We start from the raw sequence: 17,713 nt of genomic DNA, 5'->3' as shown, positions 1-17,713 counted from the left end.
GATGTTATACTCATACGAGGCGTGAGGTTGATAGTTCAACTTCCTTAAACTGACTCTTGTGGTGTCACATGTGAGATTTTTTTCTTCTAAAAATCCATTTTAAAACCTGAGTTTGCCTTGTAAATGAGCTTGAACTCGAAGTACTCGTTGAAATATTGCGACTAGACTTCCATTTAATACGTGTGCCGTTTCTAAAAAAATAAAGGAAAATTGAGTAATCTAACTTTTATAAACGAGTATTTTTTATAATAATAACCATATTATTATTATTATTATTATTATTATTATTATTATTATTATTATTTAAAATGACAACTTTCCCCGGATTATGTGTACTGATTTCGGAGCTCTAGTTCGAAACAAGAATCTTCGTACATTCCGGACCGCCATTCCAAAATAAGAACCTATGTATGGCCTCCTGTTGTGAAGTGACAATACAAAGTCACAAACACAAGTTTTAGATTGGTATTACGGACCGCCATTCCGAAATAAGATTCTATTATCAACGCATCATCAACGATCGAGTCATTAGTTATTGGAGACTGAAAATAAAATATAAGGACCATACATATTAAAAACCTACTTGTTTATAACATAAGTAATAATAAGAACACCAAATTGCTGAAACATGTCCATAAAAAAAATTACGACTAATCTATTATAACAGGTTTGTCTATACTTGTTTCAGTCAAATTTTTCGGAATTTAATCTGCTTTTAATTTAAGTTTTAACTCTCATTTTTTTTAATTTTATATGTGTCTTTGCTGGTTTATTTTTTTTATTTTATTTTTTAACTCAACATCTTCGTTTTTTATATGTAAAAAACAAATTTTCAGTAACATTTTAATACATTTCCGTAAAAATAAAAATAAAATTTTATTACAATTTTTTGTTTTTTGATTTTACCTTTATCGCATGCAATTCTAAAAGCTTCTGTAAATAGAATACAACTTCTTCTTACGTAAACCCGCCATTTTTAACAACGCCCACGTAAAATCATTTTTGGACTATTAGGGCTTATTAAATATCATCAGGTATAAAAATTATAATCAGTAGTTATTTCGGATTATCATTTTGTACATCATTCCGGAATAGATTATCAGGTTCCCAACTACGTTATTCGTGTTCCAGACTTACAGTAACATTCTGGATTGCCTATAGAAACTATTTCTGGTCTAAAAAATGATCCTAAACACACTCCAATATGCTTAAATGAGATTCATATATGTATATCGATATGAAAAACATAAAAAAAATTAAAAAAATTAAAAAAAAAAAATCCAGACTTGTTCATCATATTCCAGACTATTTTGGAATACTTATAGTTGTTTGTAAAATCAAATGTAAGTAACTTAAAAAGTAAAACTCACTTTAATTCATGCTGAAAATTACGTCCGGAATACGGGCAGATCGATCCTCCGAATTGCAAAATCTAGAATGCGTGTTACGGATTCATCTGTGTAGAACACATATATATACCATTGGACTACAATATTTGGCTTGGGCCGAACTTTTGTGTCCGGAATGGCCTATCCCGGACCAAATTGTTAGTTTTTATTAAAAAAAAAAAAAAGATGGTTACTTTTGTTAACTACAACTCTATCTATGGTTAGATTACTCAATTTTCCAAAAATAAATAGTTAACCTTTTAATGTAACAAAAAAAAACACTAGATCAACTATAGTATTAGCTAAATGAATCGTCCGATCGTTCTAAATTAACATATCAAATAACAAATCTCTATTTTAAAATAAAAATTTGTGATAATATATAACACATTAAGGGTGTTTGACATAGAGCTTTTGGAAGCGTTTGGAAACTTTTATCTTTTAGTTTTTAAGAAAACGCTCTAGTTTAAACAAAAAGCTTCGTTTGACAATAAGAACGTTTAGCTTTTAGTTTAAACAAAAACGTTTAGCTTTTAGTTTAAACAAAACGCTCCAAATCTAAAAATTACTTTGTGTAGCGTTTAACAAAACGCTACTGAGCGTTTAACTTTTGGTCTAATCAAAACGTTCCAAATTTAAAGTTACTACATGTAACGTTTAGCAAAACCCTTAAAAATATATTTATAAATTTATTTATTTTTAAGCAATTGTCCTTTTATATAATCGTATATATTTTAAAAGCTTTTAACTATTTTTGTCAAACACACATATAACAAATAAAAGTTATAGATTTCTGCTACCAGCTACCCGCTATACATTACTAGCTACATGTTACCAGTTATCCGCTACCCACTTCTAGCTAATAGTTACTTTTTCCAAACACGCCCTAATTATTTATATTTGGAAATGGGTTTTCTAAGGTATGCAACTTTGTTAGCCTATGTTGGTTTGTGTTGATTAGTATTGTCCCTATGGAATAATTCTTTTTCATTAATCACAAAATTTTCCCTACGGAATAATTTTTTTCATTAATTACAAAAGAGAAATTAAATTGATTCCTACTTTTTATTTATACTAATATTACTACCATTAAAATCCATACGTTTTTTATTCAAAGAAATATTCCTAAAATTAAAATCAAGACATTTGTTACCATTTTTCTATCTCATCAAATTATATTTATATCCCTAACTACCTTTAACGAAACAATTAAAATAAAAGAAGCAAAAAAGAAAACATGTATCAATCCTCATTACGTCTCTAATGTCTCTAATCCCTTTTCCTCATCTGGTTCCCCACCTGCTTCAATCGACATCATCAAACCCCAAAGTCTCATAAAATCGCATGTAAGAGTGGTTAGTTTCAGTAAACAGTAATATAAGACATGAAATTTATTAAAACCTCCTTCTATCCAGAAGTACCTGAAACATAAACTAAAAACTGTAAGCACGAAGCTTAGTGAGTTCCCCAAATACCGGATATCATACATATCTTCCAGCTCAAGGCTGTGTCGGGTCTATTTCACCCCGAGTCTATTTCAACTCATGCATCGGCCCAAGATGTACCGAGTCTATTTCACCCCCGAGTCTATTTCAACTCATAAGTCAACACAAGGCTATATTAAGTCTATTTCACCCCCACGTACATATAACAAATAGGCACACAGGCATATAACACATACAACAGGAGTCACACAGACTACAAGCACATAACATATCCTAGTGCCCTACAATATTGTGAGCAAACTCACATCAGTCTGCTGACAATCAAACAAATGATCGGGCTGCTGAACCGGAAATCCCCATTAAATCACAAGTAAAGAAACACTAATTAGAAAATAGGTTAATAATCCAACCCGTGATACCAAACCCCAAATCCTAGGCTTAAGGGAAATAGTTACTTATTCCTTACCTTATTAGGCCTAGCCCATCATGGCCCAAATGCTACTAGCCAATAAGCCCAAAAGATAATCTATGTCCAAAATGGGCCCAAACTCCAAAGGCCCATTACAGAAAAGCTTATGACCCAAAAAGGGCCCAAAGTCCCTAAGTCCCACACGTGGCCCGGAATAATCCCAAATCCCACTCTGATGAGTACGCTCAACGTGCCAACGAGTACGCACTGTGTACTCAAAACCTTCGCATCATCGGGACTTCAAACGTGTACGTGCAACGTACCCTAAGGTACTCCCGGCGTACGGTGCAGTTGGCTAAAACCTCATTCTAAGGTCTTAATCAGTTAAGACCAAACATCAAACTTTAGATCTAGGCTTATTAAAGTGCATTAGGCCATAAAGTTGCCAAGTTTATGCTTTCGTATGTCTCAATGGGGCAAATCTTAGATTTAACCACATTATCTTCATTAAACCACCTTCAATCCTTGCATAATTGAATTTAATCCATCAAGACTCCATTTTTATGCTCAAGGGATGATAGAAACACTAGAATCTAACATTATAACCTTCTGTAGTAGCTCATACTCTCGCAAAATATCTTAAGGACCATTTTATGGAGAAATAAGCCCTAAACTAACAACTAATACATGGAGTCATCAAGGTAGAAGCTTTTTACCTTCAATAAGCTAGAAATGATGAGAAACCTCTAGATCTACAAGCTCTTTATGACCCAATGCTTCTTCACAACTCTTCTTCTTCTTCTTCTATAAGCACCACACACACACCCAAAACACACACAACCAAGCTTAAACTTAAAGGGAAATGGATTATGGTTTCAAGATATGACTCAAGAGGAAAATGAGGCTGATAAGGTGGTGAACTTGAAGGACTTAATGAGCTTAAATATGCTGCAAACCCTAAAAATTAGGGTTTGCCTCTGGCTTGAGTACACCCTGCATATGTATGGGTATGCCCATCATACGTAGGGTCATCCCTGATGCACACATGCAAAGGAGCACGTTATGCGTACCTAGTGTATGCCCAATGTACTCATGGTCTAGTCATTGATTAATTAAAATAATGGTTAAAGTTTATACCTAGCGACTCGGGCGTCACAACACATTAACCATTTTTTTTGTAAATTGGTCAAAATTTCCACCTCCATATCCTTACAAAAAGCTACTATTAGAAATCCAAGGATTATATTGTTGTGGGTGTGTGTAACTACATAGAATTGAAATCATGTTGATCTTTGTTTTATGGTTCCTACTTCATGTGTAAATTCCTTAGTGAATGGGGACTACCTAAAAATAGTGAACAAGAATGCAGGAGCCTGAATTTTGACTTTGTAACATCTAAAAAATCAAGGTAAAATTTTCATTTTTAAAATACAACCAAAAACCATAATTGTTTACAAAACATAGCTCCTAAAAGTAATAATCACAAATCAAAGTATCCCAAAATCAAATATCATAAAATCAGAAGAATATGCATGTTCACACCTTTGCTTTTCCCCGATCATCTAAAGTACCTGAAACATAAAACTTAAAGTGTAAGCCAAAGCTTAGTAAGTTTCCCCCAAATACCACACAATAGAACATATACAAATAATACATATTGGATCCACAACCTTCCAGTTGGATTATCCATGGCCCACAACCTTCCGGTTGGATTGTCCTTGGCCCACAACTTCATGTTTGGATTGCCACTGGCCCACAACCTTTCGATTGGATTGCCCGGGTTTGTTAACTGGCAGCACAAAGCAGTACAGTCTCAAACCAACCACACTATGTCGACATGCATACCATATAAAACACATAACAACAACCAAATAATCATACAGATCTTAATATAACACTACAACATAACAACATTCTAAACCAGAATCTACAATCTACTGGGTTGGAATGGGCGCCTTCGACCTACAAGTATAGTGAGGAAAACTCAAATCACAAATCTGAAAAGATAGTAGAAACAAATGTTGATCCAAAGCCAACTCTACAGGTCACCTATACAACAAACAGTCAAAATACCTAAATGCCCTTAGGTCAAACTCCAAGTCAAAGGCTCAACAAGTCAAAAATCAAGGGAAGGTCAAGCTGGTTGAGTATGGTCTGCGTACTCAGCTGTTACGTTGGGAGTAGTCAAAGACTAATCAGACCATCTAGGCTTTAGTTCAGTACACGCAACATACCACTTAGTATGCCCGACATACTACGCCTGAACCCATTTTCTTTTCAAACGTGCTTATTCCATTAAAGTCTCCCATCCTAACACATATCTAGACTCAACACATTGTTCTAAGTCATAAAGTTGTTTATGACTTTCCGTGGCTAGACAAGGCCCAAAAGCAAAAACCTTAACTTGATAATCCATTAAGACATCACAACACTTTGCGTGGAAGGAAAAGAAGGACCAAGATCACATTTTTATGATCCCTAACACCTAAAAACATCTGAAAGGACAACTCTCCTGGTTAGAGTAACCCACACTCATGAACACCAAGCTTATGGGACCAAAATGAACATAAACTCAAGGCTAAAAAGATCTAAGCAAATAACTTACCAAGATCTGACCTTTATACCTCCAAAGGGTGCTTGAGGGTGAGATACTTTTACATCAAGATGGTCTTGAGCTTCAAAGGTGTATCCACCTCCTTCTTCCTCTTTCAAGAACACAAAAAACACACTATTAGGCTCAAGAATGCCCACAAGAACGGATTAGGGTTTGCAAGGTCCGAAATGGGATTGGATACTAATGAGGGAAGGAGTATTACGGAATTAATGATGCTTAAATAGTGCTCAAACCCTAAAAATTAGGGTTTGCACTTTACCAGGTGCACCCAACATACCAAAACGTACGCCCAATATATGCACAAAGTAGCGTGTTTACTTATGGAGCCATGGGACTATTTTTGAAATTAAATTCCATACTTTGGGTTAAAAAAATAAATTACTTGAATCATAATTCATCCTCAAAATCCGGTGCTGCGAATAACTTTGGGTAGTGCTCCCACATCTCTGCCTCGGGTTCCAAAGTCCATTATGAACTCTTCTGATGCTACCACTGGACCTTGACCAAAGATACCACCTTGTTGCACAAGGCGTTTATCTTCCTATCCATGATTTCCATTGATCTCTTGACATAGTTCAGGCGATCATCAACCTGAATATCATCCAAAGGAGCAACTGTTGAGTCATCAACCACATACTTATGGAGTTGAGAAACATGGAAGATATTGTGAATCCAACTGAGCTTCTTAGGAAAATCCAACCAATAAGCTACAATGCCTACCCTACCTAATACTCGAAACGGCCTTATATATGGGGGGCCCATATTTCCCCTCTTCCTGAAGCGTATTACACCCTTCCATGGTGATACCTTCAGTAAAACCATGTTGCCGACCTGGAACTCCAACTCGGATCGACGTCTGTCCGCATAGCTCTTCTGCCGAATTTGGTTTGTCTACAACCTCTTCCTGGTCTGTTGAATATGCTTTGTCGTCTGAAGGACTACCTCAGTCTTTCGCATGACGCTGTGACTAACCTCTCCCCAACAGACTGGGGTATGGCATTTCCTTCCATAAAGAAGCTCAAACGGCAACGCAACATTACTGGAGTGATAGTTATTGTTGTAAGAAAACTAGGCAAGGGGAAGGTAGGAGTCCCAAACCCCATCGAAATATATGACACAAGCTTTCAACATATTCTCAAGTGTCTGAATGGTCCGCTCACTATGGTCGTCCGTCTGCAGATGATAAGCAGTGCTAAAGTGCAACCATGTACCCAGTTCATCGTAGACCCTCTGCTAAAATCGAGAAGTGAAGCAACCATATCTATTAGATACAATGGAAAATAGAACACCATGTCGAGCGATGATCTTGCGTACGTCAACATCAGCCAATTTCTTGGCCAAGAGCTCTCCTGAATGGCTAGAAAGTGGGCACTCTTTGTCAGATGGTTCACTATAACCCATATCACATCCAATCCCTTAGCCATCCAAGGTATCTTGGTGATAAAATCCATGGTGATCTGTTCCCATTTCCACATAGAAACCTCCAAAGGCTGGAGTTTTCCATTTGACCTCTGGTGCTCGGCCTTGACCATCTGATAGGTCAAGCACCTCTCAACATACAAGGCTATCTCCCTCTCCATACATGACCATCAGTAATTAAGTCATAAATCCCCGTTGGTCCCAAGCCCTTAGTAATTAACTCACTAAGTTTGTGCTTACAATTTTATTGAATGTTTCAGGTACTTCCAGTGATAAGGGCAAGGGCTCGGCTTGATGGCGTGGCATGCATTCTCTAGTGTTTTCACATTTAGTTTTCATACTTTAAACTTTAAATTAATATGGCTATGTAATGGGATTGTTGGACACATTGTGGTTGATATTTATGAAATTAAAAGTTAAAATTTTATGTAAAAATTTGGGTTGTTACAAATCACGCCCCAACTAGTCAATCCAAGAGCTAGACCTAGAATAGAAAAAACTATCGATATCCTGATACTTAACTAACAATGTAGATGCCTCCAAGGCACCAAAAAATATGCAATGAAAAGAAAATTTGTAGCGAACAAGTATCTACGTACTTACGTTCAAATGGAAAATAAAAACGGACTGATCAACCGGGCCACCCAACACAAAACCAGTGAGAAAAACACAATCATAGGCCTCAAGGGCTCATCACTTCTCTCTAATAAACATGTCGACAAGGTTAGGGGAGTTAAACTCCTAATCACAACAAGTAGGAGGCCTTAAAGGATGATAACATTTCCCTCAAAATGCATAATGCCTAAGCTCATAGACCTCGATATGATGATCTCGGTCTTGCTTAGACGACTAGGTCCGGAGTACAACTCCCCTTGACCCAGGGCTTAAATCCCGAAAGCGAAGGCCTTTAGCTAGGAAAAAAGCCCTAACGGAACAGACCAGCCAGAGTTCGCACTGACATGCTAGCTAAAGCCTCGACTCACAGAAACCAACCTAAGGGGGAGCACTAAGCCCATCAAATCAGATGTCTTAATCCCCCCAAAACTTGTTAAACAAATGATAACCGTGACCAAGACCCCCAAAGGCCAACACTAACCTCTGGGGAGATTCCAAACCAAGGTTGGCCAACACAAACCATCTAAGACGACAAAAAATGGGGGAAGAAACGTGATGAACTAAAAGCAAACTTAACATACAAGAAACAAATAGAACATATTGTTTAACCTGGTTAACCCCCTAGGATTTGAAAACGACCACGCAAGGCCAAAAGAGAAAATTAGACATTGTTTTGAAAATTGTTCCACAAACACCATGAAGATGCAGCATCACCTTAAACATTAAACAACAAAAAAGGGTAAAATCCATCACTTAGTTAGGAGTGGAGGAAGGTCCAACCTGAGAAGAGCCACCTTCAAGATGGCCTTCCTCAGAGTTAGGATCATCGCACATCTGGCGAAGGCCCCCTATGTCCAGCTCACCCAGGCGAAGGTAGGAGGCAAAATTTGTCTCCATGAAAGATTTTATAGCAGCATGTATCGCCTGAGCATGCTTCGCAGTAGCGTCCATTTCCCCGAAAATAAGCTTTCTGGTGGCAACCTGCTCCTGAATCACCTGTTTTCCATTTTCTACACTGGCAATCAAACATGCCATCTTCATCCGCTTAACCCCCAACGCAAACTCATTACTCTCAAAAATCTTATCCACCACCTGGACAATGCCTTTCTGAAGCAACCACCCTAAATCCTCATATGCAACCTTCCTCCTCGCAATATCCTCCTCCAACCTCTTGTTAGTGCAATTCGGTTGGTTCTCCAGCACTCCCTTCTCCTCTACTAAAACCTCGATTCGTTGAAAAAAAATGTTCTACCAATCCATCTAAAGCAGTCATATTGTCCTCCAAAGACGCTTTCTCCCTTGCCAAAAGATCATAGCACTCCTTGAACGACCGCTTCTCCCTTTCTAACTCCAGCAGACTCACTTTCAGTTCATCTCGCTCGGCCTTAATCAAAGCAAGCTTACTGGAGCTAGAGTCGGTCTGACGAAGGTGAGAGGCAGTCGCCACCATGTACGAACCAACTTGTGCATCTTTATATAAAAGGTCATTCGAAAGATGTGAGTTAGAGAGAAGCTCCAAGGCCTTAATGGTAGTAAGGGGGAAAGCATAAGAACCCTAATCATATGTCGTTGAGTGTTGGAAAAGACGAGATACCCGGGTTATCCCCCATGATGGCACATATATGGTCGGTTCTACCAGAGGAACAGAAGCAGAGCCCTCGACGGTACCCTCCCCAGTCAGAAGAAGGACCAGCGAGTTGAGAACACATTCACGAGCAACATCTGAGGTAGTAGTTTCCACTGGCTCCTCTTTAGGTTCACAGGGCAGTTCAGTCGCCCCTTCTCTCATCCCTTCCGACTATTTTGGAGTGTCATCATCGGGGATGTCAACCACTACCGTGTCCTCCCCCAAAAGTAAGTCCACATTTCGCCTCTTTAGCAGGCGCCGACCTGAGGAGCTGGCCTCAGCAGACTCTGCAAGTGGCGAATCCAGCCAGGAAAGCCGTCATTTGGAGGTCGTATGGGTGTTATGTCGAGTCAGTTCGGTCGACGTTTCCTCTCTTTCCATATTAGAAGGCAAAGGGTCCTCACGAGAAACACCACCGACAGGCACATCAATCAACACCTGACCAACGAGAGAATCAGACCTGAGCGAAGAGGCAACAAGAGGACCGACAAGGGCCAAGTCACAGTCGAGACTGACCGGTGGAGGGGGTGTCTCAACCAAGGGCACTTCTCAATATTAACAGGTGCCCTGAAAGCGGCCCCTCAGCACCATCTCAAAGGGAAGGATCCTCTTGTGACCTACAAACAAGAATGGAAAAACATAATCGAAACTCATATGTTACAGGAGTTGTGGGTTGGGGTGGAATGGGATGAACATACAGGTCCTTGTAATTCAATATTAATAAAAAATTTAGTTAGGATTAAAAAAACCTTAAAATGCTATAAAAGTTTTTTAGATGCTCATGGACCAATCATGCAATAAATATAAACCATAAGGATTATCTGCAAAAAAAAAAATTATGAAATATTGAATTTATGGCTTTTGGTAAACTACACCATTCATTTAAAGTAATTTTGTCTTATATTTTTTATATATCAATAAATAGATGTTTTCATATCACTTTCAACCTCTTTATTTTGTAAAAAAAATTATTTTTAACAATTTGCTTTGTAAAATATTGTTTTTACACTTAAGCTTTGAGTGTTCTAAAATGTAATTTTCATCCATTTCCTTTTCTGAATTTTTTGTGTTTACCTTTTAGTATTATAATGTGAATTTCCTATGGTTGTTTCAAGTTTATAAAATATCACTTTCACTTTTCAGTTTTCTAAATGTTAGTGTTTATCCTACCCACCAACAATTGTCATCTATTAACTTTGTAAAATATCACTTTAACCCCCTTGAATTTGAACTTCGTAAAATGTCATTTTTACCCCATCACCGTCTAAACTTTTGTTACAGTCCGTAATATATATAATGTGATTTTTCTTAATAAATTGTGTTCATTAACTGTAAAAAAATTAGGTGCTTATTTTTATGTATGAGTTAGTATAAATTCGAGGTGGCATTTCGATGTAAATTTAGAAATTTCATTCGTTAACATTTTTTAAACAAAAATTACTTGCTTTTTTTATTAAATGCGGTATAAATTCGACTTTGTCTGCGTTTCAACGTAAATTGTTTTTACGTTTTCATGTTTATTTTTATATATGTTTCCTACGTGTATAAGTCATATCACATATAACACATTTTTGTTATTTGAACTTTCGTTCATTAACTTCAATAAATATATATTACTTACTTATTTTTATGTATGTGTTGGTATAGATTGAAGTTTTTATTTTTTTATTTTTACGTTTCAACATAATTTTATGTACATTTTTATATTTATTTTTATCTATGTTTCTTATGTATGAGTTGAGTTACATGTAATAAAATTTCATTCAAGTGTATAAATTAGGGTTAGTTATGTATCAACCTTGTATATTTATCTATCAACAAATACAATAGTTATCTAATTTTTATCAATATAATTATTAAAATTCAACTTATAAAACCCATTCCTAACATGTGACATTAAGGAACTGGTTTAGATTAAACCGTGTGTTGCAAAAACCAATCTCTATCTTACCTTTCAAAACTACGAATTACTATTTTTAATTTTTTGTCTATTGTCTAACACTTAAAAGTGTTACTCCTTTATGGATACTTGGAACACTTTTTGTCTGTTATTTGACTCCTTTAACATATATGTTTTTAAATTAAATAACCTTTTACATACTTGAAATGCCTTGTTATCTTTTATGTCAAAAAAATGTTTTATTAGAAAAACTGTGTATTTTTATACATAATCATTTAGTTTTATAATAAATTAAAAATTTTAATCATATATATAATATTTTTTTAATATCTTTGAATATGTGAAAGTAATAATACTTTTTAACAAAATTTTTGAAAAAACTTTTACATATATTTGTGTTGGAAATGAATAATGATTTGGTAGGGTCCCACTGTCCCTTCTCTGGCAAGCTTCATTCATTCCACCCACTCCACTGTTGGGTCCCAGTTTGTTCTCCCTCGATTGTTTTGTGGGCCCACTCGAAGAATAAATTAATACAAAACCGACAGATAATGGGCCGAAGACCTGGTAAAACGGGTCAAAATGGATCGAATTTATATTATCGTGAGTGGGAATAGATTAGGTAAGGCGGAATCGACTCATAATTTTTTTTTAAGAAATTTTTTTTTATTCACTTTGGATAAATATTATTTTGTAGTTATTTTAAAAAAAAAAATCCAATCATTTTATAGGTTTTTTTACTTTATTAAATTTTATATAATATTTTAATATAATACTTACAATAAATATAATAATAAATAATATCAATTTCATTAATAAACTTACATTTTAATTTTATATTTTTTAATTTGCTTATTAATTAAAACTTAATAGTTTCTTTTATTTATTTAAATTAGGTGTAAGATTCAAGTATTACATGAGTTAACTAAAAAAAATAAATATAAAGATCTATATATTTAAGAACTTTGAATTTATAAGAAAATAAAAAAAATAATAAAGTATTAAAATTGATTTTTTTATCTTTTAAACTTAAATAAATAAGAAAAATAAACCAATAAGCTTTAATTTGGTTATTTTGAAATAAGAATGTAAGTCCATTAATGAAATTGATATTTATTTATTACTATATTTATTGTAATTATTACATTAGAGTATTATGTGAAATTTATTAAAATAAAAAAAATCATAAACTGACATGTGGAAAAGAAATTAATTCAAAATAACCATAAAATTACATTTGGCAAATTGAATCAGAATGTGATATATAGTAAAAAAAAAACATTCATTTATTAGAGTAGATTAGTATTTGTTTAAATTTGAAAGATAAAAAAAAACATTTCTTTTGTAATATTAATTCAATATTTTTCTTTTTTTCTTATAAATTCAAAGTTTTTAAATATTTTGATATTTATATTTAACTTTTTTTATAAATTAACATATGTAATATATGGATCTCACAACTAGTATTAAATATACGAGATAATGACTTAAAATGGTAATATATTTTTCGATTTATACACATTTAGTCATTGAGTTTTTTTTTTTGTCCATATTTATTGTTTCAATTTGTTTAACTGTACACAATTAGTTCTTATGACCGACCACTCCAGGTAAGCGCAAAATAATGATTTAATAGGTATATTTCCCACTCTATACATATTTAGTCCTTAATATTTGTGTTCACATTTAGTCATTAATATTTTATTTTGTTACAAAATATGTCCATGTTTAATAGTACACATTCAGTACTTAGTACTTATGAACGGTTTCTTTAGTTTTTCTCACTGTATCCTATATGGGACAATCATTATTAAAGTGTTTGGGGTTGTTCATCTTTTGGTCAATTGGACGTCGATTGCTTAGTGCTTAGGTTTTGCCTTCTAAACGTCGTAACTTCTTCATATGACTAAATGTGTATAAATCGAAAAATATATTATTACTTATGATATTTATCTATCTATATATGTTCTTTATAAATGTATGTATGAACATTTTTTTTTGTAAAATCATAAGTAAAAATATATCATTTTTAACGGCAGTAATGTAAATGAAAATTGTAGTAGACTCAAATACGAACGTGTGTATAAAATCGTTAAAATTTGAGATCGTATGAAAAAGGTTACAGTGTTCAGAAGACAATACCTAAGCACCAAACAATCGAGGTCACGGTGGTCATAAGCGTGAAAAACCTCAAATACCTCATTAATGATTGTTTCATGTGAGATGTCGTGAAAAAAACCTAAAAAAATCATTCATAAGTATTGAATGTGTACAATAACAATTACTTGTTTTACAATAATAAAAAATATATTAATGATTAAATATGCATAAAAATATTAATGACTAAATGTGTACAAAATGAGAAATATATTACCCTATTAAGTCATTTTTTTCGGGTTTACCTAGAGTTGTCGGTCATCAGGACTGAATATGTACAGTTAAACAAGTTGAATGAGTAAATATGGACGAAAAATAACTCAATAGTACAAATCAAAAAAGTATATTACCTTTTAAGTCATTATCGCGTAAAATATATAAAATAATTTAGAAGGTAATATCCATATTATATATGTTTTCTTACTCGTACTATCAGATTTGTTAGCCATTTTTTTCTATTTTATTTATTTAATCTTATTAGTATATGGTATAACATTTTTTCGTTTGGATCAAAACAAATAGAATCGGGTTCCATTGACTTGTAAATCAAATCCCCTTCGTGCGTATTTCAAAGGTTTCTTCATAAATAGCCAGCAAGTTAAACGTTATTACAAATATTGCAATTAAAATATTAATATAAAACTATTTCGAAAGTACATTTTGGGCGATTTTCAGCTTAACCCTTTTTTAACTATCTTTTAAAGCTTATTCTTTTAATACATTGATGATAGAAAATTAAAAAATAATAATAACAATTAATTTGATGTCAATTTTACTTGTTTAGCCTGTGGACCTATAATAATATCTGAGATAGTTCGTGCTACCCTTTAAAGTTCAAAATATTTTGTGCAGAAAAATCTTTTTGAAAATTTTGCTAGCGTAATATAATTGGAAGATGATTTGTACACAACAATTTTTTTTTTCAAACACAGTAATTGATGCTTTAAAATGTTGTATTGTACAACTCTATAATCCATACATTGTTGTATATGGCAAAAAACTGTTGTGTACGAATCAATTCTCAATATAATTATGTCGGCGTGCTAACCTTAAAATCATGTGTGCTGACTCTCATTCTTGTTTTAGAAAAAAAAAAATCCAAATAAACTAATTATAAGATAAAATGTACCATCATCCGAGGAAAATGAAATGAAATAATTGCTAATTTAAGTATTCCTAATAGCATATTGCTTCCATAAGCAAACTCCCCAAAAGATGGACCGAGAAAATGTAAGCCTTAATTAATTGCAGATTTCATTAAAATCTCTATTATAAAACTAAGAATGAATGTTTTATTTGATTCACTTTTAGAAATTCATGTAATTTCTATTAATGATAATTTTGCATATTGTGACTCCAATTCTCTTATTTTGTATGATTGGAATAAAATTTTGCAAAAGTTAGCAATTTTAATAATTTTATATTTGATTCACCATAACTAACTTATAAATTATTTTATTTTTCTAAGTTTTTTTTTTATAATTTGTCATGTTTGGTAAATCATAAAATAACAAGAGCTGATAAGTTAACTGTTTAAAAAACTACTCATAATTTCAATTAGTTTATATAACTTTTAGAAAACCCATATATATATATATATATATTATTTATAATAAACATATTTTTTTACATACAATTTTATCTATAATTTCCAGTTAGTTTTTATTAAATGTCATTTTTATTGCTTATTAACTAACTTTTAAGATAAACTTTTAGATATAGCTTTCATATTATTACTTAAAACTGTAATATATATAAAATTGAAATATATTATTGTTTAAAAAATGTGTGTCAGTAATGTATGACATATTGCTATTCGCTAATCTTATATAGTATTTAAATTATATTTAATAAATTATGTATTTTATAAAATAAGGAGTTCGGAATTTTCCTTTGTTTTTATTTGAAATGAAAATTATGTGACTAAGCTTAGAATTCCCCAACAAGAATTCCAAGTTGAAAGAGACCACTGTTTGATAACAGAGAGTGGGAGGGAGTGCTGAATGGTGGTCGTCATTTTCACGCAGACTTTGCTCCATCTCCATTCATCATCACTGATTCCTACCCATCATCCATTTCTGAATTCTGATCGATCCATGTCTCTTCATTCTTTCAAATCTCTCTTTGTTATTTTGTGTCGGCCAACTACAGATCCATGGAGGTCATGAGCATCTTTTTTAGTTTTTTTCTTTGAAGATCATGAAGAACGCTGGTGCTGTTGCTTGAATCTGTAGTCTGTACTTTTTTTTTTTGTCACTGTTGATCGTTTCTCTGATTAAACTCCGTCACTAGCTCGATTTAGAGAAGAAATTGATCGAAGGAGGTCGAATTTGTGGTTAACGAAATGCAACGAGGCGGTTCATCGATGTATTCACCGACGTCGATTAATATGAACCCTAAATTCCCTGAGCACGAGCATCTAAAATGTCCTAGATGCGATTCGAGCAACACAAAATTTTGTTACTACAACAACTACAATCTCTCACAGCCCCGTCATTTCTGTAAGAACTGCCGTCGATATTGGACCAAAGGCGGTACTCTTCGTAACATCCCCATCGGAGGCGGCACTCGCAAAAACAAGCGATCTTCCGTCTCCAACAAACGCGGCACTAATTCTTCTCCTTCTTCTTCAAATTCGATGGCGACGACGATGGCGGTGGCGGTGGCGGTGGCGGTGGCTCCAACGCCAGTCGAGCAGAAACCAGAAGCTTCAGGGATTTACGGGTATGGTAATGACCAGATGGAAGGAGGTGGTGTAAGTTTCAGCTCGCTGTTGGGGTCGAGCCCAGGTGGACAGTTCGCAAAGTTATTAATGGATGGTCTGAATCCCAATCTGGTGGGTGGATCCAATGAAGATGGTTTGATTCGAAACCCGACTGCTGAAGAATTTGAGAGTAATTTCTTGAGCGTGAATCATCAAACTAATCAAATCGAAGAAAACGGAGGAGGAGAATCGAGCTGCTGCAATCAGGGTGATAATGGATGGCCTGATCTTTCCATTTACACACCAGGTTCGAGCTTTCGTTAGATTATAATTAAGTCTTCACACTAAATCCATACCTATATTATATTATAGATTTATAGATAGGAAAGTTTTCTTTGTTTTGCTTAAGTTTAAACTTTTGACGTTGTAGTTTATAAAATCTGAGTGGGGTTTGGTGTTTACTGGTGGATTATTCTGCCATCAAGAAAAATGTTTTTTCTAAAAACCAATGTATTTATATATTATGAAAAGATATTTGAGTAATCTTTAGTTGACAATTAGAATGTTCTTGATTTCTTTCTACAATGCGTTCTTCGACTCAAATTATGTTCTTTTTGTAGTTTTCTGAATTTTAGGAAATGAAGGTTTAACTAGACCGATTTGGGATATTAATCTGCATTTGTGCATACGGGTGTGTGGATCTAGGGAAAAAAAATCAAAACGGGTCCAATATTCTAACTTTCACCTTGGTGGATACCTACGTATTGGAAAACACCCCCGAAAGTTGGGTGAGCATTCACCGGTACCTGGTTAATTTGGCCGGAAGTACCGGTTCCTTTAGACCGGTAGGTGCACCCTCTACCGCATATTACAGATGCTGATTTGGCGTCGCAGTGTGTGCACAACTCTAACCCCCCCCCCCCCCCCAATGCAGTCTAAAACCTTACCACCACGGGTGATGACTTTAATGCACCATTTTTTTTTACCGTTGGAGTGTGTGAATGTGTGTTGTGTGTGATAAGGTGCGGTATGACATCCATGTGGGGTGAGGGGAAAAATATTGTGGCGATGACGTGGCAGTGTAATAGTGTGGGATGGTTATAGCCTTATAATGTTGGAAACGAACCTGTGTGACCGATTCTTAAACTTTTGGTATTGTTACTGGAACTGTCGGTTCCGGTTTTGTTATTTTTTTTTTTTTTTGCCGTTACAAAAATAAATTATAATCCACAAATAAATTACAATCAAGAAACATGGTCAAATAATATGCTGCAAATGTATTAAAAAGAATTATAATGCATAAGTAAATAGCACCATGAAACATATAGTTTGAGTGGGTAAACTGAAAGTTATAATCTATTAATTTGGACACAGGAAGGACTAGACATGCATCAAAACCTCGAAGAAAATAATGACGATATTTGACAATTTGACA

General features: G+C 34.2%; 1 protein-coding gene across 2 annotated transcripts; it reads left to right on the top strand.

Moving 5' to 3' along the window:
* Nucleotides 1–15,481: 15,481 nt before the first annotated feature.
* Nucleotides 15,482–17,466, top strand: LOC145030504 (dof zinc finger protein DOF1.7-like). Of its 2 annotated transcripts, XM_078978864.1 has the most exons (2): nt 15,482–16,585; nt 16,899–17,466. In XM_078978864.1, the coding sequence occupies exons 1-2, from the start codon at nt 15,919–15,921 to the stop codon at nt 16,904–16,906; spliced, it is 675 nt and encodes a 224-aa protein (XP_078834990.1). In that variant the 5' UTR covers nt 15,482–15,918; the 3' UTR covers nt 16,907–17,466. The 2 variants fall into 2 exon arrangements, with proteins under 2 accessions (XP_078834990.1, XP_078834987.1); XM_078978861.1 differs by lacking the exon at nt 16,899–17,466 and having other exon boundaries at nt 15,483–16,835.
* The last annotated feature ends 247 nt before the right edge of the window (nt 17,467–17,713 follow it).

This window comes from Lactuca saligna, chromosome 1, assembly GCF_052625555.1.
Source record: "Lactuca saligna cultivar CGN05327 chromosome 1, ASM5262555v1, whole genome shotgun sequence".
In the NCBI taxonomy this organism is placed as follows: Eukaryota; Viridiplantae; Streptophyta; class Magnoliopsida; order Asterales; family Asteraceae; genus Lactuca; species Lactuca saligna.
Note: the sequence above shows the minus strand (reverse complement) of the source record. Positions and strands in the feature narration are given on the sequence as shown.

Excerpts from the sequence above, each read along its gene's own strand:
- LOC145030504 (XM_078978861.1), top strand. The coding sequence starts at position 15,919 with ATGCAACGAGGCGGTTCATCGATGTATTCACCGACGTCGATTAATATG.